This window comes from Macrotis lagotis, chromosome X, assembly GCF_037893015.1.
Source record: "Macrotis lagotis isolate mMagLag1 chromosome X, bilby.v1.9.chrom.fasta, whole genome shotgun sequence".
Classification (NCBI taxonomy): Eukaryota; Metazoa; Chordata; class Mammalia; order Peramelemorphia; family Peramelidae; genus Macrotis; species Macrotis lagotis.
In genome coordinates, this window is record NC_133666.1 from 611,843,604 (window position 1) to 611,862,739 (window position 19,136).

General features: G+C 39.6%; 1 protein-coding gene across 1 annotated transcript in view; it reads right to left on the minus strand.

Moving 5' to 3' along the window:
• AGO2 (argonaute RISC catalytic component 2) overlaps positions 1 to 17,919 on the minus strand; it is a 143,583-nt gene extending 125,664 nt beyond the window's left edge. The window contains exon 1 of the mRNA XM_074202731.1: positions 17,490 to 17,919. Coding sequence (XP_074058832.1) covers positions 17,490 to 17,511 — 22 coding nt within the window. The 5' untranslated portion in view covers positions 17,512 to 17,919. The remainder of the gene's footprint in view (positions 1 to 17,489) is intronic.
• Positions 17,920 to 19,136: the final 1,217 nt, after the last annotated feature.

The following is a 19,136-nucleotide window of genomic DNA, read 5'->3' on the forward strand; positions in this document are numbered from 1 at the left end:
AAATGAGTATACTTTTTATGTTACAGTTATTTTTATTACTTTATTTAATTTCTGGGTTCCTACCATGTTTTCACTGTTTTTTCTTTAAGGCATAAAAAGTATATAATATAACTTTTGTTGGAAAACAAAGGTTTAAGTTGAAAAACTTCTTTCCTGAAAGCTACATGGGCCAAAAATAACAACCTTCCTGACCTTGAAGAATAGCAATTCCTATTATCCCACATACTGGCAATGACCAGTTAAAGTGTAGGACTCATTTTTAAAGAACAGTTTAAATTCATACAAGGTAGATATAGCAAAAGTAATGGGAACAATCCCAAAAGACAAAAGCTACAAAAATGTTAGTATGACTTTACATGTGGCAAACAAAATCAAAAATTTCAATTTCATAACTATTGTTGCAAGTGTTATATGGAATATAGACAATACTCTTACTGCACTATCTACAGCAACTCTAACCTGTATTTAATGAGGTTAGAGAATGCTACAGTTAAATTTTTCCTAAATTTGGTCATGTGAGTTCCCATACTAGGACAGCTAGGTATTGAGTTGATAGAGTATGTAGAAGACCCACTTTAGAACCAGAAAACTCATCTTTGTGAGTTCAAATCTGCCCTCAGATATTTAGTAGCTGTGTAACCATGGGCAAGTCACTTAATATCTTTGCCTCAAGTTTTTCATCTGAAAAATGAACTGGAAAAGGAAATTGTTAAGTAAAATCATAAAGAAGCAGACCCAACTACAACAAAAGTTGCTATGCTTCCTCAAAAATGATACTATTTTACAATCAGGAGATGCACTATGTCATTAATAACACCATCAAGATTTTGAAAGGTTTTTTTTTTTGTCTTGTTTTTAAACTGAGTGATGATGAGGCTAAAGGGAGATAGTAAACTATCTATCCTTAACTGGTATACAATCTAATAGAGCAGAAAGCAGGGTAGGTCTTTTTTTTTTGGAATAAACAACACAAAATGTTATTATTAAGTGTTTAATGAGTAGTAATTGCTAAAGAAATTGCAGGAGGCAAGTATTCCCAAAAGGCCTTTTCAAGAATGGGCCATTGATTATCACAGGGGGTATTCTAAAAATTAGAGAAGTAAACCTAATTTTTATTTTTATTTTTAAATATTTTTTGCAAGGCAATGGGGTTAAGTGACTTGCCCAAGGTCACACAGTTAGGTAACTATTAAGTGTCTGAGGTCACATTTGAACTCAGGTCTTCCTGACTCCAGGTCGGTGCTCTATCCACTGTGCCACCTAGGTGCCTCCCAAATTTGTTTTTTTCTTACAGAAATTCCTTTTCTTTTTTTTCCTCCTTAGAACTATCAATGGCCCAAATGGATTTGTTCTGAAATACCCCCTGAAGCTAGTGAAATTCAACCTAAACAAGGTTCCTGAATGAATAAAAATATGGATTAATAAAAATATTAATTTTCACATTTAACCAACACATTGATTAAGCATCTACTACATGGAAAAAATTGTGACAGATAGTGAGGAAATTTAAAGACAAAAAAAGAAAGTCTCTTTCTTCAAAGAGCTTAGTCTAGTCAGTCAGCAAGTGTTTCCTAGGGCAGAAGAGATACAAAGAAAGGCAAAAATATGATCCCATCTCAAAAGAAACTAAAATTCTTCTAAGTGGGGAGGGAGCATTTAAACAATTGTTCATAAAAGATATATACCATGCAAATGGAAGATAATCTCCAAGGGAAGCTGAAGGAGGGAGGAAAAGGTATGAAAGAAACACTAGGAAAGGTCTCCTACAGAAGCTGGAAGTCTTGAAGGAAGCCAGGAGGGAGATAAGGAGGGAGAACACTTCTGGGACAGAGAACCAACAATGAAAAACAATAAGGAGGGGCAACATCATCTTTAAGAAACAGGAAGAAGGGCAATATGGCTGAATTGCAGAATATTTGAAGGGAAATAAAGTATAAGAAAATTGAAAAGGTAGGAAAGGACCAGGTTGTGAAGTACTTTAAAATGCTAGGGGATTTTATATTTTTATCCTTGAGACAATAGGGAGCAACTGGGAATTTATTGCATAGGAGGAGTGACAGTTCAGAGTTTAACTTTAAAAAAAATTACTTTAGGGGTGGCTGGGTGGCGTAGTGGATAAAGCACTGGTCCTGGAGTCAGGAGTACCTGGGTTCAAATCTGGTCTCAGACACAATAATTACCTAGCTGTGTGGCCTTGGGCAAGCCACTTAACCCCATTTGCCTTGCAAAAACCTAAAAAAAAAATTACTTTGACAGTTGAGTGAGGGTTTTGAGTCAGAGAGACTAACCTAGAAGACTTTTGCAATAATTCAGGTGTGCACTAGCCCTGGAGTCAGGAGTACCTGAGTTCAAATATGACCTCAGACACTTAATAATTGCCTAGCTGTGTGGCCGTGGGTAAGTCACTGCAAGAACCTAAAAAAACAAACAAAAAAAAAAATCCAACAATGACAGCAATAATTCAGGTGTGGAATGAGGGCCTGCACCAGGGTGGCATCTGTGTGAGTGGAGAGGAGAGGGTAATTAAGAAAGGTGTAGTAAATTTAAGAAGGAATGACTGGACTTACGAACAGTCTGGATCTTGGGGTGAGAGGTTGAGGATTATTATCTAGCACAGATTCAGGCAAATATTCTATTCAAATAAGATCTTCTTGGTTCCTTGTCTAACCGACCAACTATCTCTCACAGTTTTGTGTGATATATAAATTTGATAAACATTTTCTCCACACTTTTTCCTTCTAACTGACATGAAAACATAATTGACTATGTTTAGTACATCCATTCTGAATCTTCATTACTACTACTTAACTTCTCTCCATTTCTCCATCTACATGAACAACACAAGAAACTTTTGTGACAAAGAACATATATAAAATTGCTTAGTGTTTTAGGGAGGGGGGGGAAGTAGAAAAATTTGGAACTCAATTTTTTTAAAATGAATGTTAAAGAATTGTCTTTAGTAATTGGAAAAAATAAAATACTACTAAAAAAAACTTTTGTGAGACGTTTTGCTAAAATCTAGCTATGCAATATACATAATATTATCCTGATCTACCAGTCTGGTAATGCTGTCAAAAAAAGGAAATGAAGTTAGTCCAACATGACCTACTATCGATGAAGCCATGTGACCTTTGAGATTGCTACTTCCTTTTCTACTTCTACATCAACCATTAGTTTCATAATACATCTTAGAACTTCAACAATAATCAAAGTTAATTTCAATGGCTTCTAGTTTTGCAGATTCTGTTTACTGTTTTTTCTTTGTCCAACAGTTTTTAAAAGATCACTGAGAGTGGTTTATCAATTCATGTTGGCTTGTAATTTGAATGTGGTGATTAGGATTCATTAACAGCAGTGAGGCACTCTTTTGCTGTACACAAACAAACATGCATACATACATACACACACACACACACACACACACACACACACACACACACGCCTTGAACATTTTAGCTTTTTCCATCCTTGGAAAACAGAGAGCCAAAATAATAATTGGTTTTTCTCATTACTTTCAGTTATCATCCCATCAGCTTCATAGGTACTCTATCCTTTATTTGATCTTATTTTTGCCAGTGTTTCTTATTTTTCTCCTTAACATCCTCAGTTCATTCAGAGCTTTAGCATTCTTATGTCATGTCATGATTTAATAATTATACCACATTACCCATAGTTACCTCCGTTACCTACACATCTGTATGTCTTTTAAAATTCTATTGGTTGATGAATTTACTATATATACTCATACAGGTCTCTTTAGACAGCTCCCTCCTACTCATTTTTCATTTTCATCAGAACTGTCCCTTTGTGTCTTTAGAATGTCATGAGAGAAAACTTTCCATAACCTCCCTGATCATATTCTCTGTAAACTTCACCTGAGCTACTGCAAAGATTTCAAGTAGTTTGAGAAAAAGCTAATGGTTTTTGAAAGCTGACTTCTTTATCTGTCATGTGCCTTCCTCCAAATGTTCTTTCCTTATTATCCCACCTCCTGCAATTGGGAAAATAATCTAAAAGAAAATTTTCCAGGCCTCCTTAATCTTAGTGTCTTCTTTCCAATTTATTCCATATTAATCTTCTTTGTACATAATTGTTTACATGCTGTCTCTGTCATTAGACTATAAGTTTCTTGAGAACCAAACCTGTATTTTGTTTTGTTTTTTGTCTTTGGTTTGTTTGATTTTGGATCTTTCCTAATGTGACCAGTACCTAAAAGCTGATTAATAATTCCTTACTGATTGATGCTCTTCAAAACCATTAAATATTTCCTTTTCTTTTATCTCATCCCAGCCAATCCAAAGTTATAGAAATATTATCTTCTTGCCTCCAGTTATTCAGAGGACTTAGAATTGGAATAAAACTTTGAAGTCATTCTTATTTGACAAAAGAGATAGGGGCAGCTAGGTGGCACAGTGGATAAAGCACCGATAAAGCACCAGCCCTGGAGTCAGGTGTATGGGTTCAAATCTGGTCTCAGACATTTAATAATTACCTAGCTATGTGGCCTTGGGCAAGCCACTTAACCCCATTTGCCTTGCAAAAACCCCCCAAAAGAGAGAGAGAGAGAGAGAGAGAGAGAGAGAGAGAGAGAGAGAGAGAGATAGTTCTAACAAGGTAAATGACTTGTTTAAGGCCATACCTGTAACTGAACCCAAATCCTGACTGCAAATCCAGTGCTCTTTCTACTCTACTAATGTCATCTCTACTACTACATCATAACAGGCAGCAAGAAACCTCTACCATCCAATATTTAATAATGATTTTTCAGTCCTCCCCAAAACACTTGATGGTAACTAAAGTTTAACATTATATATTGCCTTTTTCTGAAACACTGGAAAATCATCAATAATAATCTGTTAGAAAGGAACCCAGAAGTTAGGGACAAGACAGTCCCTTTAAAATCCTTATCTGGGGCAGCTAGGTAGCCCAGTGGATAGAGCACTGGCCCTGGGTCAGGAATACTTGAGTTCAAATCTGGCCTCAGACACTTAATAATTACCTGGCTGTGTGGCCTTGGGCAAGCCACTTAACCCCATTGCCTTGCAAAACAAAACAAAAAAAAAAAAACCCTTAGCTAATACATTAATTACTCTCAAGACATTCTCAAGTAATCATCTAGCCTCCTCCAATGACAGGAGCTCAACTATCAAACTCTCAGTGGTCAAATGAGCTGTCAGAAGGCAATTCAATTCTGCCCCTTAATGTCAGGGACCATGCTTATTATGCTGTTATAAGCACTGGTCTTAGAGTTCTAAGAGATGGTCTCAGATATTGATTAAATTTCTTATTATCAGTTCCTTGATCTATTCTTGAATTGTTTCAGTTATGTCCAACTCTTTGTGACCCCATTTGGGGTTTTCTTGGTAAAGATCCTGGAGTAGTTGGTAATTTCCTTCTTTAGTTCATTTTACAGTTAAGGAAAGTGGGGCAAACAGGGTTAAGTGACTTGCCCAGGGTCACACAGCTACTAAGGTCTGAAAACCAATTTCAACTCATAAAAATGAGTTTCTTTATGATTCAAAGTCCAACGCACTATCCACCAAGCTAGCTAGCTGTCCATATCTATACAATGGGGTTAAAGAATAATTATAACTTATCTATCTCATAAGGTTATTACAGTATTTCACTGGGCAAATTCAAGTTTTCAAGTCCTTTATAAAGCATAAAGTGCCATACAAAAATATTGTATTGTTCTGGTTTCAGAGAGAAATCTTTTACACATTTAAGAAATTTCAATCTTCCTGAAGAAGGTACAAAACAAAACAAAACAATAGACTCACCAAACTGGCTGATAGTATTAACACTATAGTTGTTTTATCTAGCTAGAAACAAAGAATTAATTAGTCCTAAACAGCACAGGGACCTGAACACAGCAATTGGTCAACAAATATTGAATTTGTTGAACTAGTTCCAACAGCTGGTATCAGTGGTTGTAATTTGGTATTATTCCAACATCATGGTTATTCCAGTAACAAAAATAAGTTATAACCATGAATGTGGTTAGATTAATATTTACACTTAGCATTTGATTACATCTATTTCAGTTTTCATGTAATCTTGCATGGAATAAAAGTTTACAATTGGCAAGACTCATTTGCTTGATATTGCACCTCACATAAGCTTTATTATTACTTAATACTTAAATACTACTAAATACTTAAATATTATTTCTTATTGATGAAGTAAAAAGTAATATTTCTTCCTTTATCCACCAATACCTCCTAACTAAAATGAATTTATGGTCTACAGAAAGGATTCATACGAAGAGAGCCAATCATCATGGTCCCGAATAGCTTGACTCCAGGATTGCCTGTTAGAATGCCAGGAAACAAAGCTCTAAGCTTGTGGGGAGAGCAGCTAAATAGAAAAAAAGTGGTATAATAGTGTTCATATTACAAACATTTTCCATTCAGCCACATCCATAATTCTTATGCTTTCATGCCTCCCCCTCATAGAAATATCAACCACACAACTTTTGCTTTTGAAATACTTTTATTGTTGATTCTTTTTCTATTCTTGCCCTTCTTGTCACTCAGTCAACATATTAAATTCAAAATGTGAAGCATAACCACTCCTGCAGTTATTATGAAATACGTATCTGTAAGATCTTATATTCCTTCTCATCAGACCCTTACTAGAAAAGGAATCACAAGATTCTTCATTTTTCAGAATGTGAATTTTTCTCTACCATATTGTCATCTCTTCTTTTTTACCCAAATCTTAACCCAAATCTCATTAATTATCATCCCTGCCCCACCACATATACTCACATAGAGTGGGAATGCTCACACTGATTAAATAAATAGCAAATGAGGTTGATGTAGCACTTTCAAGGTATGAATTATTGCATTTGAGCCATCAAAGTACAAAGTAGCAAAGGATCATTCCCCACACACAAGTGATTCTTTCATTCCATCTTCTGTGTCTGAATATTCCCTTCCTTTCACCTGGGAAACACCCTTATCTCCTTTCCACCAAGACTTAACATTCAAAACTTTAACCCCAAACAACTTACTCCAAAACAGTGTCCCCAATTCACCTTAATGAGGACTATTTGTATTCCCTTTTATAAATTTTGATATAATTGAATTTATATAGAATTTTAAAGTATGCGAAGTGCTTAATAAATTTTATCTTATTTTATTCTTAAAATAATCTTGAGAGATAGGGTATCTTTATTATCCCCATTTTACAAAGGAGGAAACTTAGGTAGACCAAGAATAAATGACTTGTCCAAATTTGCACAAGTAGTAACAGCATTTTCATTTCAGCTCCTCCTCCCTGCCTACTCAACCTCTAACTATTGCACCAGTTTCCCCAACTAAATTAAGTTTCTTCATGATTAACATTGTGTTCAATTTAGTGCTTAATACACAATGCATGCTCAATTTTTTAACCAAGCAAAACCACAGTTTTAAAAATTGTTCAAATTAAAAAGTACTGACAGAAACTTAAAATTCTACTTGGGTGCATAAATGAAAATAAAGATCAATACACATATAAATACTTATTATTAGTCAAGTACTGTGCTAAAAGCTAGGTATACAAAGAAACAGCCAAAACAAAAACAAAAAACAAAAAACCAATCCCTGTCCTCAAGAAGCTCATATGAGGGGAAGAAGAGACAAACTGTACATTACTTAAGTACATATAAAATGCATTTACTAAATACAAAGTAGACAAAGAGACAACATTATACTAGCTGTCAGACTGGGAAAAGATCCTTGAGCTGAAACTTGGAAGTCTGAAATTCTAAGAAGTAAAGGTGAGGAGGAAGAGTATTCTAAGTATAAAGGGCATTTTCTGCAAAGGCATGGAGAAGGGAGATGAAGAATCTTGTGTGAGGAATTAATATCGAGGAGACAATTATGGCTAGACAATAATGTTGAAAGGAGTAATATATAAGAAGGCTGAAAAGTTAGGATGAGGTCAGGTTATGAAGACCTTTATTGTGCTGGAAAGTGATAATAAAAACAAAAATTAAACAGTGCCTGCCCCCAAAGAACCTATATTTTTTTCAGAAGGCAACAAATACTTGCAAATACACAAAATAAATAGAAAATAATGGAAGGCATTAGAATGTAAGAAGAAAAGACAAATATGGTAGACATACTTCATTATTAAGAATAATCAAAGAACATCTAACCAGAATCTAAAACAGTAGAAAAGAGCATCAAACTAAATCTTATTTGATCCTTATTAAAAAAAAAAAGTTCGTCCAGTTTACAGATAAAGAAACAGCCTCGGGGGCGGCTAGGTGGCCTAGTGGATAAAGCACCGGCCCTGGAGTCAGGAGTACCTGGGTTCAAATCTGGTCTCAGACACTTAATAATTACCTAGCTGTGTGGCCTTGAGCAAGCTACTTAACTCCATTTGCCTTGCAAAAAACAAACAAAAAAAAAAAAACAAGCCTAAAAAAGAAACAGACTCAGAATTGGTAAGCTACACAAGTTTAACCTCCTTGTTTTACAGAGGGCTACAAGTAAAAAAAAAAAAAAGCACAGTATTACAGCAAAGATAAAAGGTCTAGAATCTGTTCTAAATTCGAGTCCCTATTTATTAGCTATGTATGTAACTTAAGACAAGTCATTTCCATTCTCTGCATCTGTTTCCTCATCTATAAACTGAAGAGGTCGGATGAAATAATCCTTCAGGTGTCTTCCAACTCTAACATTCTTTTACTCAGTGATTTATCCACAGTCTCCCAAATTATTCAGTAGCAAAGCAAGGATGTATGCATTTACTAAAGGCCTAATAGTGGCAAATACTGTGTTAAGAGTTTTACAGATATTTTCTTTAATCCTCACAACAACCCTGGAAGATCGGCAAACCAAAGTTGTGACTTGCCTAGAGTTGCAGAGGTAATAAATGTCTGATGCTGAATTTAAATTCAGGTTTCCCTGAAACCAGGTCTGATACTCTATACACTCAATCCACCAAAATTAACTCTGATTCTTTTTCACATCATATCTCACTAATTCTGAAAAAGTTAAGAACAATTTAATTGAAATCAATCAACATTTGCAAATCTGCAAGAAAAAGCAACAGTGAAGTTCTAAATCAGCTACTAGTTTTTTTGAATTTTGAGTCCCTCCTGCAGTTACCTTGGCAACAGCAAACCAATACAGCCCTGAGCTGGAACTTCCCCTATTGGTTTTAAACCAATCAATCAACAAACTCCTATCTACTATGTACCAATTATTGTGTTAAGCATTAGATATCCCCCCCAAAAAGAGACAAAAATCAATGCCTACTGTCAAAGAGCTTATAATCTAATGGAGGAGACAACATGCAAATTTCTATGAAGCAAGCTACATACAAGATAAATAGAAAATAATTAACAGAGGAAAAGAACCAGAATTAAAACAAGTGGAGGAAGGTTTCCTTTAGAAGGTAGGATTTTAGCTGGAACTTAAGGTAAGCCAGGAAAGTCAGTTGTTGGAGTAAAGGAGGGAGAGTGTTCCAAGAAGATATGGAGGACAGCCAGAGAAAATTCCCAGAGGCAGAGATAGAATGTCCTGTTCATGGAACAGCCAGGAGGCCAGTGTTACTGATCCAAAAGTACATGTTGATGACTAAGGTATAAGAAGACTGGAAAGGTAAAGGGGGGCTTTGAAGGTTATAAAGTTTTTTGAATGACAAACAGCATTCTGTATTTGCTCCTAGAAATATAGGGAGCCACTAGAGTTTATTGGATAAGGGTATAAAATGATTAGACCTGTGTTTTAAGAAAATCACTTTAGTGACTCAATGAAGGATAGACTGGGAGTGGGAAGAGATGTGAGGCAGGCTGACATACCAGTAAGTTATTGCAATAATCTAGGTTTGAAGTAATGAGGACTTTCACTGGTAAAGTGGCAATTTCTGAGAAGGGGATGTATTGGAGAGATATACAAAGGTGAAATCAACAGGTCTTGATAACATCTTGAATATGGAGAGCAAAATATAGAGGCAAGTTACAGTGAGTGGGTTTTGGGCCTGAGGGATCAGGAAGATGATATTTCCCCTCTACTCAGGGGAAGGGAATCTATTTTCTGCCAAGGGCCATTTGGATATTTATAACATCATTCAAGAATCACACAAAACTATCAACTTAAAAATTAGCCTGCTATATTTAATCAAACATTTAATTAACTCATCCCTAAAAAGTTCCTAGATTTATTGAACTTTGAGTCCTGCTTGTAGTTGCCATGGAAGTGTCTAATCAAGTGATTTCATAGGTCTTATACAAAGGCTAGAAGGAGGGGAGAGAGTTTGGAGAGAAAAATAATTCGTTTTGTTTAGTTTAACATGTCTACTGAACATACAGTTGGAATGCAATTGAAAATGAAAATTGGAGGTCAGCAGAGAGATTGGGGCAGGAAAGGTAAATTTAAGAAGCACCAGAATAGCAATGGAAATTAAGGAACTGATGAGATCATAAGTGAAGTAGTAGAGAGAGAAGAGATCCCAGGACAGACCTTGAGATTACAATCTATGTCTCAAGTTCCATTACATGGATACTTCTAACACATAAAAATCTACACTAAGAAAGTTGACTACAAAGAAATTTTAACCATCTTAACCATAATGAATAACAATATTTATGAAATTGATGTTTTCTAGAAGAGAAAAGGAGAAAAGATCTGCAAATATTGACTGGTAGTCAATCTCATTCATCAAAAGAGATATTGAAGTGGTAGGAGATAAAGAATTAGAGTCAGGAAAACTTGGGTTCAGGTGCCACTTTTGACCACATTGGTTTGTGACCCAGGGTAATTCTCTAAGACTATAACAATTACAGATAAAATGATGGCCCACATTGGGAAAAGGAATCTCCTCACCAAAGTTCCCTAAATAAAATTAAAATCACAGGACCATCCCATATCCTTATCCAACACTGGGTCAAAAAGAAATCAAACAGTTCATTTTTAAAAAATCATAATCTTAGGGGCGGCTAGGTGGCATAGTGGATAAAGCACCGGCCTTGGAGTCAGGAGTACCTGGGTTCAAATACAGTCTCAGACACTTAATAATTACCTAGCTGTGTAGCCTTGGGCAAGCCACTTAACCCCATTGCTTTGCAAAATCCTAAAAAAAAAAATCATAATCTTAAATAAAGTACCAGTTCTGAAAGGCAGAAGGACCTCAGTTCAAATCCAGCCTCAAACACCTGACACTCACTGTGTTACCTTTAACCCCAATTGCCTCAAAAAATTAAAAAAAAATGGCACAGTAGATAGAGCACCAGCCTTGGAGTCAGGAGTACCTGAGTTCAAATCTAGCCTCAGACACTTAATAATTACCTAGCTGTGTGGTCTTGGGCAAACTACTTAACCCCACTGCCTTGCAAAAAAAAAAAAAAAATTAAAAAAACCCAGAAAACCATAATCTTAATATTTATTCATTCAATGCATTTATTTTATCTGATAAGTGGAACAGTGACATAAATTATTTGAGTCCCTGACTTTATGGAGCTTATAATCAAATAGAAAGAGGCAGTTTGATTGACAGTGGAGAAAGTTGATCTTTAAGTCAAATCCCACCTTCGATGTGTGTGTGTGTGTGTGCGTGTGTATCCCTAAGCATATCACTTAAATAATCTACACTTTATCAAGGAATTGCTTGTATCAAGGAAATCAAAGGTGCAGACGCTATTCCTAATAAAGCCATAGGAATTAATGAAGGAACCTCATCACTGAGAAATCTTATCATCCTGCAAGTTAAATAAGTCTTGATATCCACAATTCATTAGTATTCCACTGAGAGGCAGCTAGGTGGGTGGTACAGTGGATAGAAATCAGGTCGGGAGTCAGGAAAATCTAAGTTTAAATTCACCTTCAGACACCTGTTAGCTGTGTGACCCTATACAAGTCACTTAATTTTTGTTTGTCTCAGCTTCCTCAACTGTAAAATAAGAAAAAAAACAGCTCCTACCTCAAAGAATTGTGAGATCAAATGAGATTCCTTAAAGCATTTGGCCTAGTATCTGGCACATATTTGGTTCAATACAAACACTTAATCCCTTCTCCTCCAAGAGTTCAAAACCTCCACTTAAGGAGAGGATCCAGGCCAGCCATGTCTTTATTATCCCCTCAGCTGTACTCCTATTTGCAGGCTGGTTTGGGATGCTGTCTATTCCCTATTACATGGTAAGTTCCTTGAAGACAGATACCATCTTTCTTTTTTTGGTATCTGTGTCCCTAGCACTTAATACCTAGTTATTTAATGTCTATTGCCTTAAGAAGAAACCTTTCCCTTTCCTGATCCACAAATTCCTACCAAAATTATTTAGAATTTATTTGACCTCTTTTAGGTATTCTGTTATCTTTTTTGTACATATTTGAAGAGAATGAAGGTTTCTTTTTGTCTTAGCATCCCCTGGCTTTCTAGCATAGTGCCAGGGACATAGTAGGCTTTTACTGACAGAAATACCAGGAAAAAAAAAGTACTTAAGTCTTTAAATCTTAGAGGAAAATAGGAAAAGATCGAAAATGCATAAACTTGTATCTACTCAATAGGAAGTAAGTTCCTAGAGAGGGTGGCTAGGTGGCACACTGGCCTGGGAATCAGGAGGACCTGAGTTCAAGTGTGGCCTCAGACACATCCTAGCTATATGACCTTGCGCAAGGCACTTAACTCTGATTGCCTTGAGTCATCCCAATTCATATCTGGCCATTAGACTCAGATGGCTCTGGAGGAGAAAGTGAAGCTGGTGTCTCAGCACAGCATCGACCCTTACTCAAATTCACTTCACACTCGCATCATGATATCTCTCCTATGCCAAGCTCTTCTTTGAGAAAGGACAAGCAAGGAGAAGCTCCTAGAGGGCAGAAATTTAATCCTTTTTGTCTTTATAATTCAAATACCTAATAAACAAATTGCCTATTAACAAAGTAGGCAATTATTGTTTTCCAAACTGAATGAAAATAGTTTAGTCATTTCATTACAAAAACCTAAGGTTTAGGAAAAGAATAGTGGACCCTGATGAAGTGGGGGGAAATAAGTACTTAATGAATTAAACAAGCCTGAAAAAAGTCATCAAGAAGAGATAGGAAGGCAGTTTTGTAGAGACAGACATTTGAGTAAAATATCTAAACACATAATAGAAAAACCCACATCAATCAATTATACTTGAATATTCTCCAGAATCAGAAAACTGAAGGAAGTAAGTTGAATTCAAATTCAGCCTCAGATAATAGCTGAGTGATTTTGGGCAAGTCCTTTGATCTATTTGCCTCAGTTTCCTCAACTGTAAAATGTGGATGATAATAATAGCACCTAGCACACAGGGTTCTAAAGACCAAAAGAAATATTATTTTTCCTTCTCCTTCCCTATCTTAATTGAGAGGCAAAAAAAAAAAATGAAATCTGAGGCAGAGGTTTCATAATGAATACTACTTCTAGTACAAATTAAAGCATTTAAAAAAGAACAAACAAGGGGCAGCTAGGTGGTGTAGTGGACAAAGCACCAGCCCTGGAGTCAGGAGTACCTGGGTTCAAATCCGCCCTCAGACACTTAATAATTACCTAGCTGTATGGCCTTGGACAAGCCACTTAACCCCGTTTGCCTTGCAAAAAAAAAAAAAGAACAAACAAGATCTAAAGCAAAGCATGTAAATAAAAATGTTACATTAGAAGGATTCACAATAGTATATTCAATAAAAAAAATTATAAAGCAGAAACAAAGGATAATAATGTCCTTTAACTCATCTAAAAGAAGTACAATCAATGAAATTTGGCAACTTCTATTTACTTCATGCCACACAAGCTAGTAACTAGGGAGAAAAATCTGCTTTTTGCCACCAAAAACTTCTCAGTATACCAAGAAATATAAAAGTCATTCTCTGTAAGCTAGCATCTCAACATTTTGTCCCCAAATTTACATATGGACCGAAGAGGCAAAATAGTTATTAGTCAAAGGAAAAGTTTACTGTGAAAACTGAAACTAGAAGTGCTTTCTCAGACTTGTTTCACTGTAACACAAGGTAAGATACAATTTCACATTGGAAATGTTCAACACTAAGTAAGGATCCATTCCGGCTTTTATAGACACCAACTTAAAGGAATGGATGGATATTTTACAGAATGGATCCACAAAGAAAGGATTTAAATTGCCTTACCATACCCCTAATGTTTCAGTATTTCTTAGTAACATCAAAATGTAGAATTCTGTTTAGATTGTTTCCAAGTGTGGTAAATTCATAAGTGCTTATTTGTAAGAAAAATGCAACAATTAGTCATGCAATATTTATTCTAAGTTTAATAAAAATTCTCTGAATTTATAAGAATGAAAAAATTGGGTTATTTTAAGTAAAATTTTAAAATAAATTATTTTTCAATAAATTAAAATTATCCTTCTGTAAATTTTTCTTATTTTACATTATGTCTTGGATAAGGGTAAGGATATTTCTTTTTTTTTCCCAAAACCTAGGAGGGCAATTACTGAGTGTCCACAACTGACTTTTATATTCTACAAAACTTCACTGTGATATTATGAAGGAAAACATCTTGAATATTTCACTAATTAATTACTTTTATAATAGAATATATAATAATAGTACTATAACTATTCTATTCAAATTAGGAGAGATGTTTTTGTTCTTAATATCTTCCACATCTTAGTTTAGCAGAAGTACCTGCCAAAAATTTGTAGAATTATCTATATGTATATATAGTCTACATGAAATAACTAAAATTAAATCTTTATTCCACAATCCAAACTTTTAAATTATACCATCTTTTCATAATTCATATTTGTAAGTTTAGTATATTACTAAGAAAAACTTTAAAAAAAAGTCTACCTTACTTTAATTAAAAATATATACCATCAGTAATTTGAATTACAGTCATCTGATTAGACATGCATATATGTAGGGCAAATTCTATGAGTTTCTTCCTAAAACTATTATTGACCAAGAGAGCAGCATATAGCACTTAATTTTTTTCCTTCAACAAAGGCTGAATTTTATCATTTCATACAAGATTACAATCACTTACAAATCAATGTTATGGATTGTCTCAAGACTATTTCTGGAGAAATGAATGTTTAAAATCTTATTATTTTATATTCTAAGAGCCTACAAATTTTTAAGTTTGGAATATAACTAATTCATGACATTATCTAATGTACCTTTTAAAAATGTCAGTATTAAAACCAAAATAATCATTATTCTTTCAATAATTAATTTCTAAGCACAAGAGTGGGGTTTTTTTTCCCCTGAAGTTTAGTCTAGGGCCTTAGGAAGCAGGTTTGGAGACAGAAATTCAACATCTACATATAATAAATATAGAAATAATCATATGTAAAATATGACGTGCTATGAATGTTGAGGTGGGGCTCCAAAGTGGACGAATCATGTTTTGGCAAGGATGAGAGAGACATAGAGCAGAGACTTTGGGGTGGCAGACCAAGCTGTAGCAAGAAAATGTTCCTAAAGTGTATAGGGTATTAGATAGGAAAATTGAAACTTGAAGCAAATTTCAAGTGAGGAGACAGTGAAGAGCTTAGAACTAATTTTATAGGGAGAACCATCTAACATCTCTCAGAAGACAAAGTGGACATGCCTAGTGGATCCAACTGGCAGAACTGTGTGCATTAAAATATTGAAATGGAGAGGCTAACGACAGGGAATATATTTGTATGACCATCACCTTGCCTAGTTGCTAATCAAATCAAGAATTTTAAATTCCTACCCACTCCCTCCTCCTTTCCTAATTTCTTTTTAAAAGGAAAGCTTCAAGCTTCTGAGAACTTGTCTACAAAATAAAAAGGGACTAACTAGGAAAAGGAGGCGCTAAAGGAAAACATCGGGCCTAGCAAGTTTCATCAAGTACATTAGGAAAGAAAAAGCAACGCATTAATGAAAGACAAGAAAATGAAAAATTGTGATGACATATATGTCGCACCTAGACAAATGTTTTAAGGGCTTTCAAATTCCTTTTAGTAGAAAGTTTGAATATCCACCCACAGGAATTGGTCACAATTTAGCCCTTCCAGACCCGCCTCTCAGGGGAAGCTGAAAAGCTCTTACCAAAAATAAATAAATAAATAAAAAAACAAGAAGAAACTGAGTTCATTCAAGAGGGTTTGAGACAAGATGATAATTCACAATTAAGACGAGCAGGGAATTCGGAATCTAGCTCGACCCCCCCCCCAACAGGAACTTGAACCAACATAGTAATGAGGCGACGGGAAGGAAACCCTGAGTAAAGCTACAGAAGGAATTTCCATCCTCCCACTCCTTCCCTCCCCAGATCCGCGGCCAAAAGCCTCCAGATACGGAGCTCATGGATTTAATCCGACCCATGGCGGGAGAGAGGAGGGAAGTTCGGGCCTCTGCAAGGAGGGAAGCCAGCCCAAGAGTGTTTGTTTGGAAGGGGACCCAGAATGGGTAGGAGGCAGCTCTCCCCAAGTCTCGCCTCCGCCACTCAGGCTCCTCGTGGGGCCTAGGCGCGGTCCCAGAAGCCGCGGGGGCTGCAACCCCCCTACGGCCAGACGTCTGGCGAGGAAAGCGGGAGGGCGGGCGGCGGTGTGCATGGGCTTCACCGTGGGGCGGGGAGACGCAAGTGGGAGCCGTCCTGGAGTAAGAGAGAGGGAGCTCGGGGGGGTTTGTCTTTGTATCCCCGGCGCCTGAGAGCGCACGATGAACGCTGGCTCGTTTGTTCTAGTGGCCTCCCCAGCGCCGGGGCACTTAGAGAGGAGGGAGCGCAGGCAACTCGGGAGGGGAAGAGGAGCCAGACGGCCTAGTGGAGGCAGGCGGGCGAGGGCCTGGGGTTAAAGTGGCGGCGGCGGCGACCTGGAGCCCGGCAAAGGGCTGGGGGGCTCGGCCGGGTGGCCGCCGCTTCCCGCCCCCCGGCCCCAGGTAAGGAGGACTCTCGGGGAGAGACCCACCAGCCCCGGGGCTGGCCCCTGGGGACTGGCGCGGGGCGCGGAGCCCGGGCCCTGGGGCGTGCGGGGAGGAAAGTCGCGGGTGCGCTGGGCTCCCGGGGTGTGTGTGTGTGAGTGAGTGCGCGCCCCCCAACAGCAGCCGCCCCGCGCTCGCGCGCGCGTGTGCGTGTTTGTGTGTGTGCGTGTGTGTGTGTGTGTGTGTGTGTGTGTGTGTGTGTGCGCGTGTGTGTGCGCGCGTGTGTGTGGCTAAGTGCGCGCCCCCCATCTCAGCCCCCATCCACCAGAGCCGCCGCCTCCGAGAGCGCCCCGCGCCCCGCGCCCCGCGCTCGGCTCCTGGGGGGTGCGCCAGCGAGGGGAGGAGTGAGCAGCGCCCCGGGCTCGGCCCCTGCCCCGGCGCCCCGCTTCTCCCCGGGGGGGTGCGTGTGTGTGTGGCCCGGCCCGGACGCGTCCCGCTCTCGGGCCCCCCCAAGCCTCGGCCGCCCGCCGCCCCACGCGTTTCCAAAGGCGCTGAGAAGAGAGAGCCGAGACCCCCCTCCGTCTCCGGGCGGCCTTCTCCCTGCCCCCCTCCCCCAAGCCGGCAAGCACGCGAAGGACCCGAGGCGAAAGCCCGAGCACTCACCGGGTCCGGCTCCCGAATACATGTCTGCTCCTGGGCAGGGGGGCTCCCGGGAGCCGAGGAGTGAGAATCGGGCCCCCCGACGCAGCGGCCGCGAGCGCCGTCCGACCCTGCGCCTTCAGGCGGGCGCCTCACCAAACAGGTTTACGCGACACTGTGCCGGCAGAGGAGTGGAGGGGAAGGGAAGGAAGGAAGGAGGGAGGGAAGGAAGGGGGGAGAGAGAGGGAGGGAAGGGAAGAGGGAAGGAAGGAGGGAGGGAGGGCCGGCCTGCCGCCGGGAGCCGGGGAGCCGTGGTAGTGCAGAAGAGGGGAAAAAGAGGAGGGGGGGAAGGAAAGCTACTTGCGACCCGGGAGGGAGGGGGAGCCCAGCCCTGCCTAAGTGAGCATGCCCAGTGGAGCCGGCTGGCGAGCAAGGGGAGCTTGCAACGTGCCGTGCGGGCGGGTCGGTACAGACCGCCGGGTTTTCACAGAGGCCACAGGGGGGTGGAGACGGCGGGAGCATCGGGCGGGGGGGCGCGGGGGGCCCGGGGCCTGGGTGGGGGAGGAGGGGGCGGGGCTGAGGGAGTGACGGCGGCGTGAGGCGGAGCCCGGCGTCAGGTTCAACGCTGGGTCTAGGCTGGAAGGCGGGGGGAGCCCGAGCCCAAAGCCACGGCGGGGGGGGGTCTGCAGGAGAGGAAGGGCCCCCCCAGCCCGCAGATGTTCCAACTCAGCCGCCTCTGCTGGAAGCTCAGGGTTACGGTAGCGCGCCCGGAGGGCTGACGAATGCGAGCTTGACAGGCCGGGGGGGGGGGGGGTCGTCTTTTTTTGGCGGGGAAGATTGGCTGCGGGCTGGAAACTAGTTCGGCCGGGTTATGAGGCGGGGAGGTGAAAGGGGAACCTCTTTTCCTGTGTCCTTGAAGATGGAGGGAAAGGGAGAGGGCAGACTTAGGGAAGACAGAAAATCGGACTGGTTCGTCCAAAGAGAACTGGGGTCTTGCAAAGAGATTTGGGGTCTTCCCGCCACCTGTGGAGCCTCTCACAGAGGCTACATTTCTGCCAGCATCCTTTCCGCTCCATTCCTGGCCCGGTCTAATGGGACCCTGAAAGGCCAGGGTGCTGATTGCAGAAGTGGGTTATCAGCTCTGGGACAGTGTAGGCAGGCAAACCAACTACCTGAGGACTCAAAATATGGTGTATTATTTAAAATCACAAATGCAGGCAAACACTAAATTCACAGGGACCGCATACAGTCCTCACTATTATTGCCTGCTCCTCATTCAGACTTGGAAAATGCACTGAATTGATTGATGTCTGAAAGCTTTATAACTGTCTCGTATTTGAACTTATACATACACCCTGCTCAACTAAACACATGACCAATACGCCACCTCCTGGCCCAGCCCAAATCCACTCTTGAAGACCCAGAAGCTAAAATTAGCACCTTAGCCGCTCAGAAGTCCAAGTCGGATCTGCAGTGACTTATGTAGGCCTAACCGATAAGGATCTCCCGTAGGACCAGCCTCAGATAACTTTTAAGAACTCAACCCTGTTGCAAAGGCCAAAATGACCCATTTTTCTAATTAAAAAAAAAACAGCTCCAATCCGATGAGTATAAAGTGAAGCCTCAGTTGCTTTAATATGAATTTTTCTAAGTATAAATGATTTGGATCAT